The following is a 14787-nucleotide window of genomic DNA, read 5'->3' as shown; positions in this document are numbered from 1 at the left end:
AAATTACAATTTAGGTTTCTTTTACTGTAAGGAGGCTTTCCTGGTTGTCCTCCCTAGTACTACTTCTCTGCTTAAAATGTGCTTTTGTTATTGAATATGATGCTTCTTAAAAATCTTTGCTTATGTGGTGATTGTAACAGCCATAGGTCACATGAGTGTACTCCTCTTGAGGATGGAGGGTATCTTTTTCACCATTATTTCTGGAAAGCACACTACATAGATATTGGAGACACCTTAAAAGATGGCTTATGGAACTGAAATGATAAGTCATTTCATTAGATAGCTAAATATCTGTTAGGGGCTTAAACACTTTTTAAAAAATTTTTAATTTGCTGAGAGCTTATTATGTGTCAGTCACTGTAGCAAGCACTCTATAAGTTTTATTTAGTCTAACAAAATTGTAGGGCACTGAGACATCCATTAGGTACCTCTCCTCACTGATTTCATTATGTGAAGCAAACCATATCTCACCTTCCTGCTGGGAAGATCATTACAGACCCTTAGGTATTAATTAGAAGGATAATTTCCCTACGCAGTAATTCAACAAATAGCAGAGAGACTACAGCTCACAAAGTTTTCATCTCCAACTTTTAAGAGGAAGTTCAACTCTATTATTTAAACCATTTTGGGAAAAAAAGACACATATGTTATATTTCCTTTGAAGGAAAACCCTTTTTGTCAAGTTTAATGGACCACTGTAGTAAGTGAAGGGTAACTTTAAGAGAAACAGGGGTGCAGAGAAGTCGACTAACTTGTCCCTCTTACCATATGGTCAAGATTTCATTATTATTCTACACACACCCCAACTCCACAGAAGAATTTTCCAGTTATCACTAAGTGAAAAAATGTCAAGTAGTGACAGAAGTGTATAGATGAAACTCAAGACTTATCTTCAGAAAACACTGATAAGATGTTGGAGAAAATCACAAAGACATGAGAAAATAATATAGAGCTGTATGCCCAAATCCCATGGCTCCAATCTCTGGCCCTTTTGGCTGGAACTTTCAGTCTTTTATAATTCACCACTTTTTAATTTTTTATTATGTTCAAATAATAACAGGCAAATGTATGAACCTACTCTTGCCAATGCTTTAAAAAAAAAGGCCTGATATTCCTTTTGTAAGGAGTCCATTTCTTCCCCCATCTTTTATTCTGCCAGAAGAGGAATTAGGACTATTACTTTTAATTTAGTTCTCATCCCAGCTTTTAAAGTAGAGATGCAGAACTAGCTGCATTTACAAAGGCCAAAAAGCCCCCAGACCCGGGCGACTGCAGCAATTACCAGCCACTTGGCCCTTTTGTAGAAATACACAAAAAGTGTACAATCGTTTAATTTTACACCCCCCTAGCCTCTTCACTTGGAAATTGGCTGCTCGGGCGAATGTTGTTTTTCCCCGCGGCCATGTGTCGAAGAGCGATTAACGCTCGCTTGACAAACCCCTGCCCGGGCCATTTGGGAGTTACACGCGTTCACGCCCGGGGTTCAGCCCGTCGGGTCTTCGCGCTCAGCCTTTCGGTCTACGCGGCCGCAGGAGGGAGGGAGGCGCAGAGGGGGCAAACCTCTAAATACGCGGCAGCCCGAGGGGCCTATATAAGCTTGGGTGGCGCGTCCGGAGGCTGGAAGAGGCCAGGCCCACCCGCCAGCCGGCGGCCTTCCGCCGAGCCCCGCCGCGACATGCAAACCCCGGAGCGCGCAGAACCCCGGGCCGCGAGGGGCGCGCTCGGCCTCCGCCCGCAGTCCGCGGCCCCTGACCGCCAGCCGCGGCGCCGAGGCGCGGACTCCGGGTACGGCGCCTCCGCATCCTGGGCCCTCCCGCCGCGCGCCGCCCCCGCTCCTCCCAGCGGCCCCGCACCGCGCGCCCCGGCAGGGTCCCCGCGCGGTTGCTGTCGTCCTCCGGGCTCCGCGCTCACGTCTCATGCGCGCGCTCTGTGCTCCCCCCGCAGACTGCCAGGCTTCTGGAGGCCGTGGGCAGACGCCCGAGGCGGGGAGGAGGCGGCGGCGGCGCCGAGCCCCGACGCGGAGGCGGTGAGTGAGCCTCGGGGGGCTGCGCCTCCCAGGGCCGCAGATGGCCGACCAGGGCCAGTAGGCTGGCCCGGGGGTGGGGGGACACGCGCCTAAGATGGCCCTACCGGAGGCCCTCGGGCTGCCCATGCAGCGAGGGTGTCCTCCAGAGCGATCGGGACACACGGGTTGGGCCGGAGCGAGGCCGCTGAGACCCCTGAGGTCACACTCCCTGCAGGCTCGAGGAACGCTGGGTCGCGCGCCTGTGCAGGTCTCAAAGGGTGAGTGAAACTGCGATGCATCTCCTTTCGTCCCCAGATGCTGGATGGCCCCGGAACGATCGTAGCCTCAGGAAAGCTTTCCCAGTACAGACACCCAGTCAGGTGAGTGACCGGCCTCCCTGAAGGTCTCCGTCTCCCGCAGCTGCAGGGAAGAGCCGGGAGCGGTCCTGCAGTTTTTCTCGGAAAATCTATCATCAAGGTTACTTTATCTTCCCAGTTACAGAGGTCCTTTGCTCATCCAATTGAAAAATGCAGTTCACGCTGTCACTGAGAACTGTTAATCAGTGCAGACTTAGTAAACACTTAATACAAAGAAGGAAAGTGTATTGTGTAGCAAAAATAGAACAATGACATTTAGTGCCTGAAAAACGGGTTTTTTTTAGTGTTGACCCAATTGACTTCACACAAGGCAGAGTGTGCAGATATTCTCTTGCAAATCAGAAGGAAGAATGGTGTTCACAGTTGGAGTTTTACAGCAAATCGAGCTTGGTATGTAAGAGAATATGGAAACCTAATGAAACCCGAAAGATTACTAAGGATCATAGAAATGATCAAAAGTTACTCGTCATAACAATGAGCATCTAGTTTACTGTTCCTAGCCCCAGGAAGTCAGCCTTTCTGTAAGTAAGATTCTTTGTACCTTTATTCAGTGAAAGGTTAATTCTGCAGTGTGCTTGCTTTAGAGCTGTTAAATGAAGAGTTGTAAGATATTTGTAAAATGTGTGTTTTTATAAATAACACAAAGTTAATATATATTGATTAATTTCTTACCATAGTAGTTGATACATGCTAATTTCCTATCATATGCTAGCAGTAGTGAAGGACACAGGAAAGTAATAATCACAGCCTCTTGGTAAATGTTGTAATAGTTTAGTTTGTTCAGTTTAATAAGTATGTACGGGGCATGAAGTGCCTTTACTCTGCCAGAAGGAGTGGGCAAGGGTCAGGGAAGGGTGTATCCACCAGGCTTTAATCACCAGACTGTGGTTACCTGGTGCAGCCTTGAAGTTAGCTAGGTGGATGGTAGGTGACAAAGGTGGGAGCACAGGGAAAACAAGAGTCACAGGGCAGCATGGCTCCTTCTAGGAGCATCAGGGAGCTGGATTTGGATGTGGGAAACTGGTCATTCCAGCAGGGAAGGCAGAGGCTAGATCTAGTACACCTTGGTATAGAGTTTTGTCCTGACCCCATATGTGGCATTGCGAGCCCATGGACTTTATTCTGTAGATAATATTGAGGTTTACTCCAAGGATGTTAACCAGAAGAAAAGTGTGGTCTGATTTATATTTTAGAAAAATCACTAAGGAAGGAAAAGGTATATAGGCTTAGCTAGAGCACTGAAAGTGAAATTAGAAAGTTACTGCAATTTAGGCAAGAAATAATAATGAATCATTCTGAGGCAATGGAAGTGGAGAAGGGACTGGGTGAATTTGGGGGAAGCTTAGGTGGCAAAATAGATTAAGATTATAATGTATTGGATATGCTAGGTACAGAGGTAAAGAGAATGGCTCCCACAGTTGTGGCTGGTGATAAGGTAAGTGTTGTTATAATAGAGCGGAAATTTGGGCTTACAACAATTTGGGGGAACACGATAATGAGTCCAATGTTCCTTTTATCATATTTAATGTACCTATGGCTCATCCAAATAGACATGTTCAGTAGAGAGCTGCATATACAGGTTAGGCGTCCAGAGTCAGACAGACTTGAGAGCCTTTGGTAAACAAAAGGCTGGGGAATCATGGCAGCTGGTCAGGTCTAGGGGTGTGGGAGAAGAGAGACACCCACTCTTGGTAAAACAGGGTGGAAGACCACCATCTAGCTTCTACAGAGAGAAAGCTCCACAGAGCAGACTGAGAATCACTCAGAACAAGGGAGAATTCAAGAAAGTATGAAGTCCCTGGAAGAAAAATGATCAGTAAAAGATTCTGGGAAGTGTGATAACAATTGAACAACATTCTTTGGGTTTGGCAGTTGGAGGGAGTTACACATCAGAAAACCAATTGCTTCCTATATAAGCAATTCCTTTCTTTCTTGGACTACTGTAGCAGTTTATTTATACTTATTTTATTAAATTTTTATTAAATATATACATATAAAAATAAATTTATTATTTTTATCAGTTTCTGTTTTGAGTAGTATCATGTGTTTCTGGTGTTGCTCTTTTTCATCAACTGTCAACTCCTTGAAGGTAGGGACCGTGACTTACTCATTTTTGAATTATGAATTCTGTCTGGCAAAAGAGATCACTAAAATATTAATTGAATTACTGAATTATTGATAGTCATTTAAGCACCAAAATTATAAACCTTTTTTTTTTACCATCTGGCTGGAAACATTTATACACTACATTACTTACTTTTCTGCCTTTTAAAATGGAATATACTGAACATAACGTGTAATTTAGGAGCTTTCTCTTTGTCGGAACCACTCTGTCATATGGGTATCGGGCTATTTGCTCTGCACTAGAATGACTGCACTGCAGTTGGGGATTCAGCCATATTCTTCTTCTTTTCTCCTCCTTGGATGAAAAATAGTAGAAGACCAGATTACAAGATTAGTATTTGTCAGAAATTTGAAATTCTGATGTAATCATGTTTAACATGCAAATTATTTGTATAAAACCATATTATTCTAAATATCTTAATATGGTGTTCCCAAATGTAGTTGTTCAAGGAAAGAGGAGGGAGATGAGATCAAGGCTGGGGACACAGGTTGCTCTTCTATACCTCAAGTTTTGAGTGCATAAACAAACTTGTAAAAACTTTTTCTTGTACTTTTCTGAACTTACATTGGCTGTATCTGTAACTGAGAGTTAAATTTGTGAATTGTACACAAAATACTAGGTGATTTCTGCCTTTGTATAAGATACATATTTTTTTGTCTTTATAAAGTTATCTATCACCAGAATTTTAATGTAGTGATAGGATTCATTTTTTTTCCAGTGCGACTTGGGAATTAGAAGACAAACCTTCTTGTGTATTTTGTAAGAATAAACATATCCATAATGCCTGCAGTAAGCTAAATACTGATGTTATGCTCACAAAGGGTTTAGTGTGAATTTATTTGATCCAATTTACAACTTGGATAAAGATTTAAAATAACTAACCAGTTATGTACTTTGGCAAGTAGACGCAATGAAAGCAGTGATCTAGTGATTTTAGATCTCTATCAAAATGCATAAGTCAATTGTTAGACATATGGAGTTCTTAAAATTTGAATATTTCACAAGTATAAAGATTCTGAAAGTGCAATAAATAAAGTGTATTGTTTTCTGCTTCTTTCAGACTATTTTGGCCAAAATCAAAGTGTTATGATTACTTATATCAAGAAGCAGAAGCTCTGCTGAAAAATTTTCCAATTCAAGCCACAATTTCATTTTATGAAGATTCTGATAGTGAAGATGAGATTGAGGAGCTGACGTGTGAAAATTAATCTGATTAGTTCCTTTTGATAACATTCAAAGCTTGTAGGATCTAAATTTAGTGTACAAATGTATCATAATCCTTTTAAACTAATTTATTTGTATATAAGTTATTAATAAAATGAAGTATTTTGTAATTATTATGGTAGTTTGGCCTTTTTTAATCCCTATACCATAATCCAGGTTTAAAAATTAAAAATAGGTGCATTTATAAATGTCTTGATTGTATTGTAAACATTTGGGGATTTAAAAAGATAATTTTGATCTCTTCATCAAATTACAAATTTATCTTTAGTTATAACTTTGCAAAGAATGACGATATTTAAAGTCCAAGACTGAATCTTCTAACAACTGATATTTCCTACTGGTCTCCATTGGATGGCATACTTACAGATAAATATCTTACTAGATAATGAAGAAAGTCACCGTCTGTTACCAATCACACATTATTATTATGTATTTCTTAGCAGATGGTAAAACACACTTTAAATTATTGTTTATAATTGAGAATGAGAATCAATGTAAGGACTATTAAATTTTAAGGATTTTAATGCATGACGAGTCAAGTAATTCTCAATTTAACTCTCCTCTGCTGTCCTTAAATCCAGTAGTAAAACAGTATAGGTATTCAATAATTATGATGCTTCATTGAGTGATCCCCACAATAAAAACATACTTTTAAATGGACATGACTTACATGGAGTCTAAAAAAAGGGAGCCCAAAAGCCAGAATTTGATAGTGTTTTTCCATGTCTGTCCAAGGGGGAGACATCTGGCAGGTATGAAACATTCTCCAACATGACCTTCCTTTGTTCTAGTTTCCTGCTCCTGATATTATCAAGATTTTCTCATGGGAAGTGGAATAAGAAATTCTCAGTGATTAGCTTTTTTTAAGGTTAGACATACAGAAGATTACATCATCTTTTAATGAGAGAAAACAGGGACACCTTGCAAGGTAAAGGTAAGAGAGTAGACATACGGTCATGTAGTTCTTTTAGCTCAGATACAATCCTTTCACAATAAGCATTTCAATTGCAAAAGAAAATGTGCTTCCAATATTCCAGAATTATAATGGGCAGAGATGAAGTTCAGAGATGGTTACGTGTTAGGAATACCTCTTACTTGAAGGGCTACATTTATTCACATACTTTTCCTTCTAATTGAAGAGTTACTACAAATAGGATTTACAGGCACTTAAGTACAAGCAGTTGAAATAGAGCAAGTTCAAACCATGATTCAGAGTCAGGAAAAATTAGTAATGGAAGGAGAATGGGAAAAGTTATTTAGAACTATACTTCTTCTGAAAACTTTCTCCTTTGACTGGTTTTTACTCTCAGGATGTGTGTGTGTGTTCCCCAAGGGATATTCAAAAAACTCGCTAGTTCACCAATCTGGACCTTGAGCATTAGGAACTGGTGTTTTATCTGCACAGTATTTGTGCCTCTTTAATTAATATGCTAGAATAGTGTGAAGAACCACCATTTATCGAGTGCCTACGATTAGCCAGACACTGTATTAAGTAGTTAACATATGACATTTCATTTGATCCTTACTAACACCCATTATTCAGATGAGGAAAATGAGGCTTCGGGATACTAAAATACTTGCATAAGGCTGCTCATTTCTTATGCGCAGGGTGGCACCCAAACTAAACCTATCTGACTCTTAATTAAATGTAGCTCTCCACTACATTTGCGGGTGGGCTGCATCAGTACACAATTCTCTGTATCTTTATGGGAAGACAGGAAGTTAGATGAGGAAGAACTTCTGAGTCGGTGAATGGAGCAGAAGGAGAGTTCACTAATGTTTTTGACTCATTCGTTAGTCATTAGCCAGGGTTCTTAAGAGTGAAGTTTTTTTCTTCACCTCGCTTGAGTGGCTGTATTTTGACATCTTAACTCTTAAAAGTTTCTCTGCCCTTAGTCTGCTGCCTTAGAGGAGAAATCTAAAAGTTTTGATAGTGTTATTTTTATTCCGTATTTCAAATAGTGTGATTGTAGCGCTAAACAGACACTTGTGTTCTAGGCTAACTGGAGTCTAGGAATTCTTAGATTCTGTCAGCACCAAGGCTAAGGAACAGCTTCACTCTTTGCTTCGAAATAGCTGTCACCTCTCTGCAGTGCTGAAATGCGAGAGCTGGACTTAACGGAGCATGCGTACTTTTCCCAGGTTCCTCCCGGGCTGACGCTCCGCCGGACTCGTTGGTTCCGCCCTCCGCAGCCCCGACGTGTTGCGTCACGGCGCGCCTCACCCTGGACGACCCCGGAAGTGGGTAGGGGGCTTGGCCTCTGCCCGGTCGCAGCCGGAGCCGGGGAAGCTACCCGAGGGGGCTTGAGTCGAGCGGCCTTTTCCCGCGGTGCATCCCGGGCAGGGCCCAGACCAGGGGTCCAGGATGCTGAACGTCCCTTCCCAGGCTTTCCCTGCCCCCAGGTCGCAGCAGCGCGTCGCCTCCGGGGGGCGCAGCAAGGTAAGCGGGGTGACACGGTTGGTCTCGCCCCGCGCCCGCCTCCCGCTGGTTCTCTGTGTTCCCACGCTCGCGTCGCTCCTTCGGCGCGCTCTCGAGCCGTCGTTCTTTCCTGCCCTTGCTGGCCGTGTCTCTCCGATCCTCTGCGTCTGCTGGCCTCGAGCGCCCCTGACCTCCCTCCCTCTCACCTGCCTCGTCTATTTTCCATCCCTTTATCTGTTAAGTCAGTTCCCTTCTTCCAAGTCTTTTCCCGCGAATTAAATTGAGTTGTATGTGGCAGGGCCAGACACTGTACTTGCCGTATCATAGGAACGCTCAGTAACAGCTTCCTTTCCTCAACCTGTCCTCGTCTCCGGGTTTTTTGTTCTTCACTTTTCAGAGAGGTTCCTCCTAGCAGAAGGAAAAGGTTGGACATTGTGGGGATTCGGGAACTAGGGTAGATTGGAATCAAGAACAAATGTCTGCATCCTCCGGTTAGGTTTACACACAGTCCTTCAAGTCATGATTCCTTTCTTTCTGCCTCTGGTACCTGATTGTTCTATCACTGCGTTTTCTACTAATATCAGTTGCTGACTGAAGCTTTTATAATACTCCTTTAAGTTTTTATTAGACATAGTTACTGTTAGCAACAGGTGTAATGCAAAATGTATTTTGTATTTTATAAACTTAATGATATTGTCTCCTGTGTTCATTGCAACATGAATGTTGCTTGTTCCTGTTTCTCGTTAATTCCTTGTGTAACCACATCTTCATGTTTTGTTTTTGAAACTTGTTTACTTGGGTCACTCCTTTTACCTTTTAATTTCTGGACTCTTGGCTCCTAGCATCATTTAGGACCTTCACACACTTTTTCTTTTTTTCTCCACTTAGACCTGGAGTTTGACTCTAGATCAGAATTATGGGACAGGGATCTGTAGCTTTTTCCTAGCTTTTCAGAATTCTGTAGCTCCAACTATAATAATAATATAGCTGAGATTAATTCAGTACTTACGGATGGCCATGTATGTTCTAAGTGTTCTGAGTGCTTAACATGTATGTATTAACTAATTTAATCTTTACAATGATCCCATGAAGTGGGTGCTTTTGTCATCTGCATTTCATTGAAAAGGAAGCTGGTTAAGAAATGTTGGACCCTATAGGCTTGGTGTAATAGTGACTCTGGCTGTGGCATTTCTCTTACTACTTCAAATAGCATCCAGGTATCCATTTGACTATCTGTTCCCTCCTCTTCAATGTTTGACCCGTTTCTTTCCTTAAGTTTAATGGTTGGCTGAATAATACAGGCTTTCCAAAGGAAGAATTGCAGAAGTAGAATATAAGACTTGCTGCTTTTCTCCATTAAAACTACTAATCACGTTCTCCACATCCTTTTAAAGGAGAGAGCTTCGAGGCAAAGACAAATTTCCACAGGTGGTGATGGCAAACATGAGTTGAGTCCAAAAAGAAAACAAAATAAGATTATCGTACAATTTAAAGGGAAATTCAGACTTTTTTTTTCCTTTGGGAAACAAGCTGATCTTGAACATGGTAGAAGCTGAGTCACGATTGTATACAGTGGGTAGAAGCTGAGAAAATAAAAACTAGTTGTAGAGGTTGCATATCATAATTGTTAAAAGCATAGATTTTTGAATGACAAAGACCCAGATTCTTTTCCTAACTCTACTGCTTAATCTCTTTGAGTCTCAGTTTCTTCAGGGATAAATGGGAATAACAGTACCTGTATTATAGGGTTGTTCATAGTATTAAATTAGATAATGTTTCTTTTAGCACAGTTTTGATATATGATAAGCACTTACTAAATTTTACTTGCCTAATATTTGTTTTCAGATCTCATGGATTGTTGTGCAAAACCCTTAGCACAGTGCCTGACAGAGTATGCACTCAATATGTGATAGCTATTATATTTCTACTGACACAAATAAATATTTACTGAGAACATACTATATGCTGGAGATGAGGTCTCTGTTTTTAAGTACTTTAGTCTAATAGGCTGAACAGACTAGTAAACAGTCAGGTATAAATGCCATAAGTACTGTACTGGTGTGTTACTTCCATGAAGGAGTTGGGATCAGAGAAAGCTTCTGGAGGAAATAATGTCTGTAAGGGAAAGCAGGGGAATTGACCCAGGTAGACCAGCAGTTATTTCATAGCAATCAAAAAACAGTTGCCATTCAGCTAAAGCATATCCTGGAAGGAGCAAAAATTAAAACATGGAGCTAGTGAGATAAATTGGTCAAATGAAGGGCTTGGTAAACCACTCTAGGGAATTCAGCAATGGGAAAATTACATAGGGTAATTTACATAGATACCCCAAATTATATAGGGTAATGTGGAGAACCATTAAAGGAGGGAGGGCCTATATTAGATTTGCATTTTCTAAAAGACTACTTTTAACTACCCTGTGGATTATGAATCTATGCAGACAAGAGAAGTGATTGTGGTTTGGGATTGGAAAGATCGTGTTATCACACTTTGCTTAATTTATTGGAACTAAGAGACCTAAAGAATTTCAGTGATGGTGAAAATAGGATGATGTAGATTGGGAGGAAGGAAAGTGAAATTGAAAACGCACCACAGACCTATTACCTTGTTGTTTTGGGTGTAAATACATGTCTGAAGTAGATATGATTTAGGAAAATGAGATACATAAATATCTGTTCAGGCTGCTGTAACAGAGTACCATAAACTAGCTGGCTTATAAGCAACAGAAGTTTATTTCTCACAGTTCTGGAGGCTGGAAGTCCAAGCTCAGTGTACCAGCCAGTTTGATATCTGGAAAGGGTCTGATTCCTGGTTCATAGCATTCTTTTCCCCAGGACCTCACAAGGCAGAAAGGGTGAAGAAGCTCTGAGGCTTCCTTTGTAAGAGCACTAATCTCATTCCTGAAGTTCCTGAAGGCTCTCACTTTATGAGCTAATCATCTATCAAAGGTGGGATTCTGGGGGGACATAAACATGGAGTCTATAGCAATAAATTTACTTTCATGTGTCTGCTTTTACATTAAACATTCCTCATACTATGTTACAAACCAGTTATACAACTTTAGACAGTAGCCCTACCCTGTAGAGATGCCTTGAAAACTTTCCATTATGTTGTCTTAACTAGTTGAAATACACTAGTTGAAATACCTCCCATCTGAAAGCCTTGAAAATGTATTGTGGGGGAAAAAACGCCACAAAAAAACCAAACATTCTGTTATTAAATCTTCTTGCAGAGGTATAGGTAAACTTCTCTCCGAAGGGCTAGATAGTAAGTATTTTAGGCTCTGAGGGCCACATAATGATTGTGTCTCTTTAACAACACCACCTCTGCTGCCACCACCACGTGTGAAAACGATGCTGAACAAAAACAGTCTTGGAGCAGTTCACCAACCCCTTCCAAAGAGGGGTGTCGTTTTTTCATTTTCCATTATTTGATAACCTTTGTTTCTCAGTGAATTCTTAGAAATAGTTTGGTGCCTAGTGAGTTCTAATATTTTGTATATTTGACAATCCAGAAAATCAACTTTAGTCAATTGTTTATATTGTATCACATCTCTGTTTGATTTTCAAGACAAAGAGATTTGGGTCCAAATAAATGACTATAACATATTAGTGACAGAGCCAGGACCAAAACTTGTTTTCTGACTCCAGGTTCAATACTATTCTTGTTATACTGTGATATGATGATCATTTATATGACACAATTTCTAGGGCTACTTCATAGCTCAGATATTTTATATAATATTCTATTTATAATTCTAATACAGCAGAAATGATTTTTACAATCTCCTAAAGCTGTGAAAAGATTTGTAGAATTGTTAGATTTAAGTTTCTTTACCTTTTTGAACAGAAGTAAGAGTAATGAAGCAGCCTAAGACATGCAGCAGGAAGTGGAATGGAAAGCAATTACTCAAAGAAGCACGTTGAATTCTTCCCTTTTCCCTTTTCTAGGTCCCTCTGAAACAGGGCAGAAGTCTTATGGATTGGATTCGACTAACCAAAAGTGGAAAGGATCTAACGGGATTAAAAGGCAGGTTAATTGAAGTAACTGAAGAGGAACTTAAAAAACACAACAAAAAAGATGATTGTTGGATATGCATAAGAGGTAGGTGGTATTTATTATGTTCTGTGAAAAACTGCAACCAGTGGCAGTGGGCTCGTTGAATATGCCCACTATCCTCTATTTGAAGTGTGTCATGCAATTGTAATTTTATCATTACATAATTTTGGTTTGTTGTAGTTATTCTGACTACATTGTAACCTGTGTGAGGGCAGGGACCATGTCAGTCTTAACTGCTCTGTCCTTGGTGCCTAGCACATGGATGTCATCCAAATGTGTTTGTTGAATAAATGCAATACTTACCATTTTTAAGAAGTTTGTTATTTAAAGAGGTATGTGCTTATCAGTAAATTGGTGATATGATAAACAGAAAGACACTGGTAGACACTGTTACTTTGCTGGGGATGCCCGAATGAAGCAGCACAAACAGGGTGCCTTAAGCCACAGAAACTTACTGTCTCACAGTTCTGGAGGCTGAAGTCTGAGATCAGGGTACCTTACAAGGGCAGGACAGTTTCTCCAGAAAACTCACTTAGGCGACTCCTTCATACCCTAGTGATAAATAAATGAGGCATTGTTATAACACAGGTATACTTTATTATTCTTTTGATGTATTGATGGCAGTAAGGGACTGGTTTGCTGTTTGAAAAGTAATTTACACTGCTCCCAGTTACACATCTCTTGTGATGATTTCAGTGTATTGGCACCTTTTTGGGTAAGGTTGTTGATTTGATAAATATTATTTAAAGTTTCTGTTGTAGAATGTGTTCTACCCTGTTGATGATAAGGTTTTTTCCCCTTTGCAAACAAGTGAAGTGTGTCTTTTTTTTTCCCTTTGTAAAGAGTTTGGTTCTTATGTTATCAAGAAATACTTAATTCAACTTAGTAGAGCTTCCGGCCTAGTAGGAGAGAATAAATGACAGACTGTTAGGCCAGTCTGAATGCAGTGCCATAAGAGGGCTATAAGGAAAGTGGTATCAGGTTGGAGTGGGGGAGATGTGGATTAAGAAAATCAGAGAGAGTTTTGTGGTGATGTGGATTAAGAAAATCAGAGAGAGTTTTGTGGTGGTGCTAGTCCTGAAGCTGTGGACAGGAAGTGAGGAGGAAGTGCATCCAGGTGAAGAGAATGGCCTGCACTAGGGCACAGACACAGGAATGCTTGAGGTATGTTCTGGAATGAAGTTAACTGTTGGAGAATTAAAAGAAAGGTGACTAGAAAGGAGGCATACTAGGTCAGATTGTGGAGGACTGAATTGAAATCCGGGCTGAGAAATGTCTCCTTAATCTAGATGACAGTGTGAGCTTTTTGAGGTATTTGACTGTGGGAACAGTGTGATCAGAGTATGTAAACCTTGTAAAGATCAGTTTGGTGGTGAGTGTAGTGAATTGAGATGAGACAAAAAGCACTTCACTTTTTACAGAAGTTCAGGTGGTAATAGGTGAACCAGGATGTTGATAAGGACAGTGAAAATGAGGATGGATGTGGGACATACAGGTCCCTGCTAATCTCTAGCACAGTCTTAAATGAAAGTAAAAGAAAGCAGGTGATAAGTGTAATGGCCTCTTTCTTCTTAGCTGTTCTAATTTAATATATTAATGATACCTTTGTAAGGGGAGTATATATGCAAGATTTAGCTTGGAGATGATGTTTGGACCCAAGTTTTATCAAAGTACATTATCCTTCCTATTCCGCAAGGAAGCATGATATCATTTGCCCCGTTTTAAAAATAGTAAATTCTTCAGTTTCTAACAATTGCCTCATTTTTAGATCAGTTCAAATTTCAACTGATCAGGCTCAGGCAGACAAAATTACACACTTTGATAGGGGTTTTTGTAGCTAATGTTTTGGGGACTATTTTCTTTTTTAGGTAAGTAGGTGTGCTATTTCCAGTCACATTCCTAAAAACAGTGGTGTGAGGAGAACACTGACTAGCAGCAGACTGTGAAATGTATCAACTAAAATGTGGGCATTGGTCTGGAATGATTTGTAAGGCAGGTATATGGAATTTCTAAATTGTTCATTTAATTCTTACCATTTTCTGTTAAGTATGGAATTACTGTAATGAAATAAGAGTTAATTGGAATGTTGAGGGAATGGATGGGAGAGACAGTGCTTTCTAAAGATTTTTGTTGAATTTACCATTAATTCATACTTTTGTAGTTTCCTTTGTTACTGCCATTTCTCTCTCTCAAGAACTAATGTTGATTTATAAACATGTGAAGCTTCGAGCAAACATCTAAATCACCTTTCTGTGAGAGCTCTGTAGAGCCTAGATCAGACTTTATTTTTCCTGTAGCATATTTTATTGTAGTATCTGTGTAGTCAATGTGGGTAATGACGCATTAAATCATAAAACCATCTTTTGGCAACATGTACATATAAGCCTTTGATCTTAGAGTGAGGGGAAGTGTGGCCTGATAATAAGTCATTTGAGTAAATGGTATCTAGAAAAAGTTGGTTACAGTCAATACACTGGCCACTCTGTTGTTAAAAATTTAGAATATTAAGTTCCCTGAGTGGAATTTAATCAATTTAATTTATAGCTTAGAAAAAACATGCTTTGATTTTTCCTAGTGG

General features: G+C 40.3%; 2 protein-coding genes across 4 annotated transcripts in view; both read left to right on the top strand.

Moving 5' to 3' along the window:
* The first annotated feature begins 1402 nt into the window (after positions 1 to 1402).
* RIPPLY2 (ripply transcriptional repressor 2) lies at positions 1403 to 5825 on the top strand. Its single transcript, XM_037004919.2, has 4 exons — positions 1403 to 1785; positions 1945 to 2026; positions 2321 to 2385; positions 5568 to 5825. Exons 1-4 carry the CDS (start codon positions 1403 to 1405, stop codon positions 5713 to 5715), a joined length of 678 nt encoding a protein of 225 aa, XP_036860814.2. The 3' UTR covers positions 5716 to 5825.
* A 2086-nt stretch (positions 5826 to 7911) lies between these two features.
* Positions 7912 to 14787, top strand: part of CYB5R4 (cytochrome b5 reductase 4) — a 96146-nt gene continuing 89270 nt past the window's right edge. For 2 of the 3 annotated variants that reach the window (XM_073219393.1, XM_073219392.1), the window contains exons 1-2: positions 7912 to 8171; positions 12101 to 12254. In XM_073219393.1, coding sequence (XP_073075494.1) covers positions 8097 to 8171; positions 12101 to 12254 — 229 coding nt within the window. In that variant the 5' untranslated portion in view covers positions 7912 to 8096. The remainder of the gene's footprint in view (positions 8172 to 12100; positions 12255 to 14787) is intronic. The other variant, XM_037004922.2, reaches the window with a different exon arrangement.

The sequence above is a fragment of the Manis javanica genome, chromosome 13, assembly GCF_040802235.1.
Source record: "Manis javanica isolate MJ-LG chromosome 13, MJ_LKY, whole genome shotgun sequence".
Taxonomy (NCBI): domain Eukaryota; kingdom Metazoa; phylum Chordata; class Mammalia; order Pholidota; family Manidae; genus Manis; species Manis javanica.
This window is presented reverse-complemented; position numbering and strand designations above follow the sequence as displayed.

Bases quoted from the DNA above. Each gene is read 5' to 3' on its own strand.
- RIPPLY2 (XM_037004919.2), top strand. From the start codon at position 1,403: ATGTGTCGAAGAGCGATTAACGCTCGCTTGACAAACCCCTGCCCGGGC. The intron at 2,027-2,320 runs GTGAGTGAGCCT...TTTCGTCCCCAG, and splicing joins CGAGCCCCGACGCGGAGGCG to ATGCTGGATGGCCCCGGAAC. The intron at 2,386-5,567 runs GTGAGTGACCGG...TGCTTCTTTCAG, and splicing joins CAGTACAGACACCCAGTCAG to ACTATTTTGGCCAAAATCAA.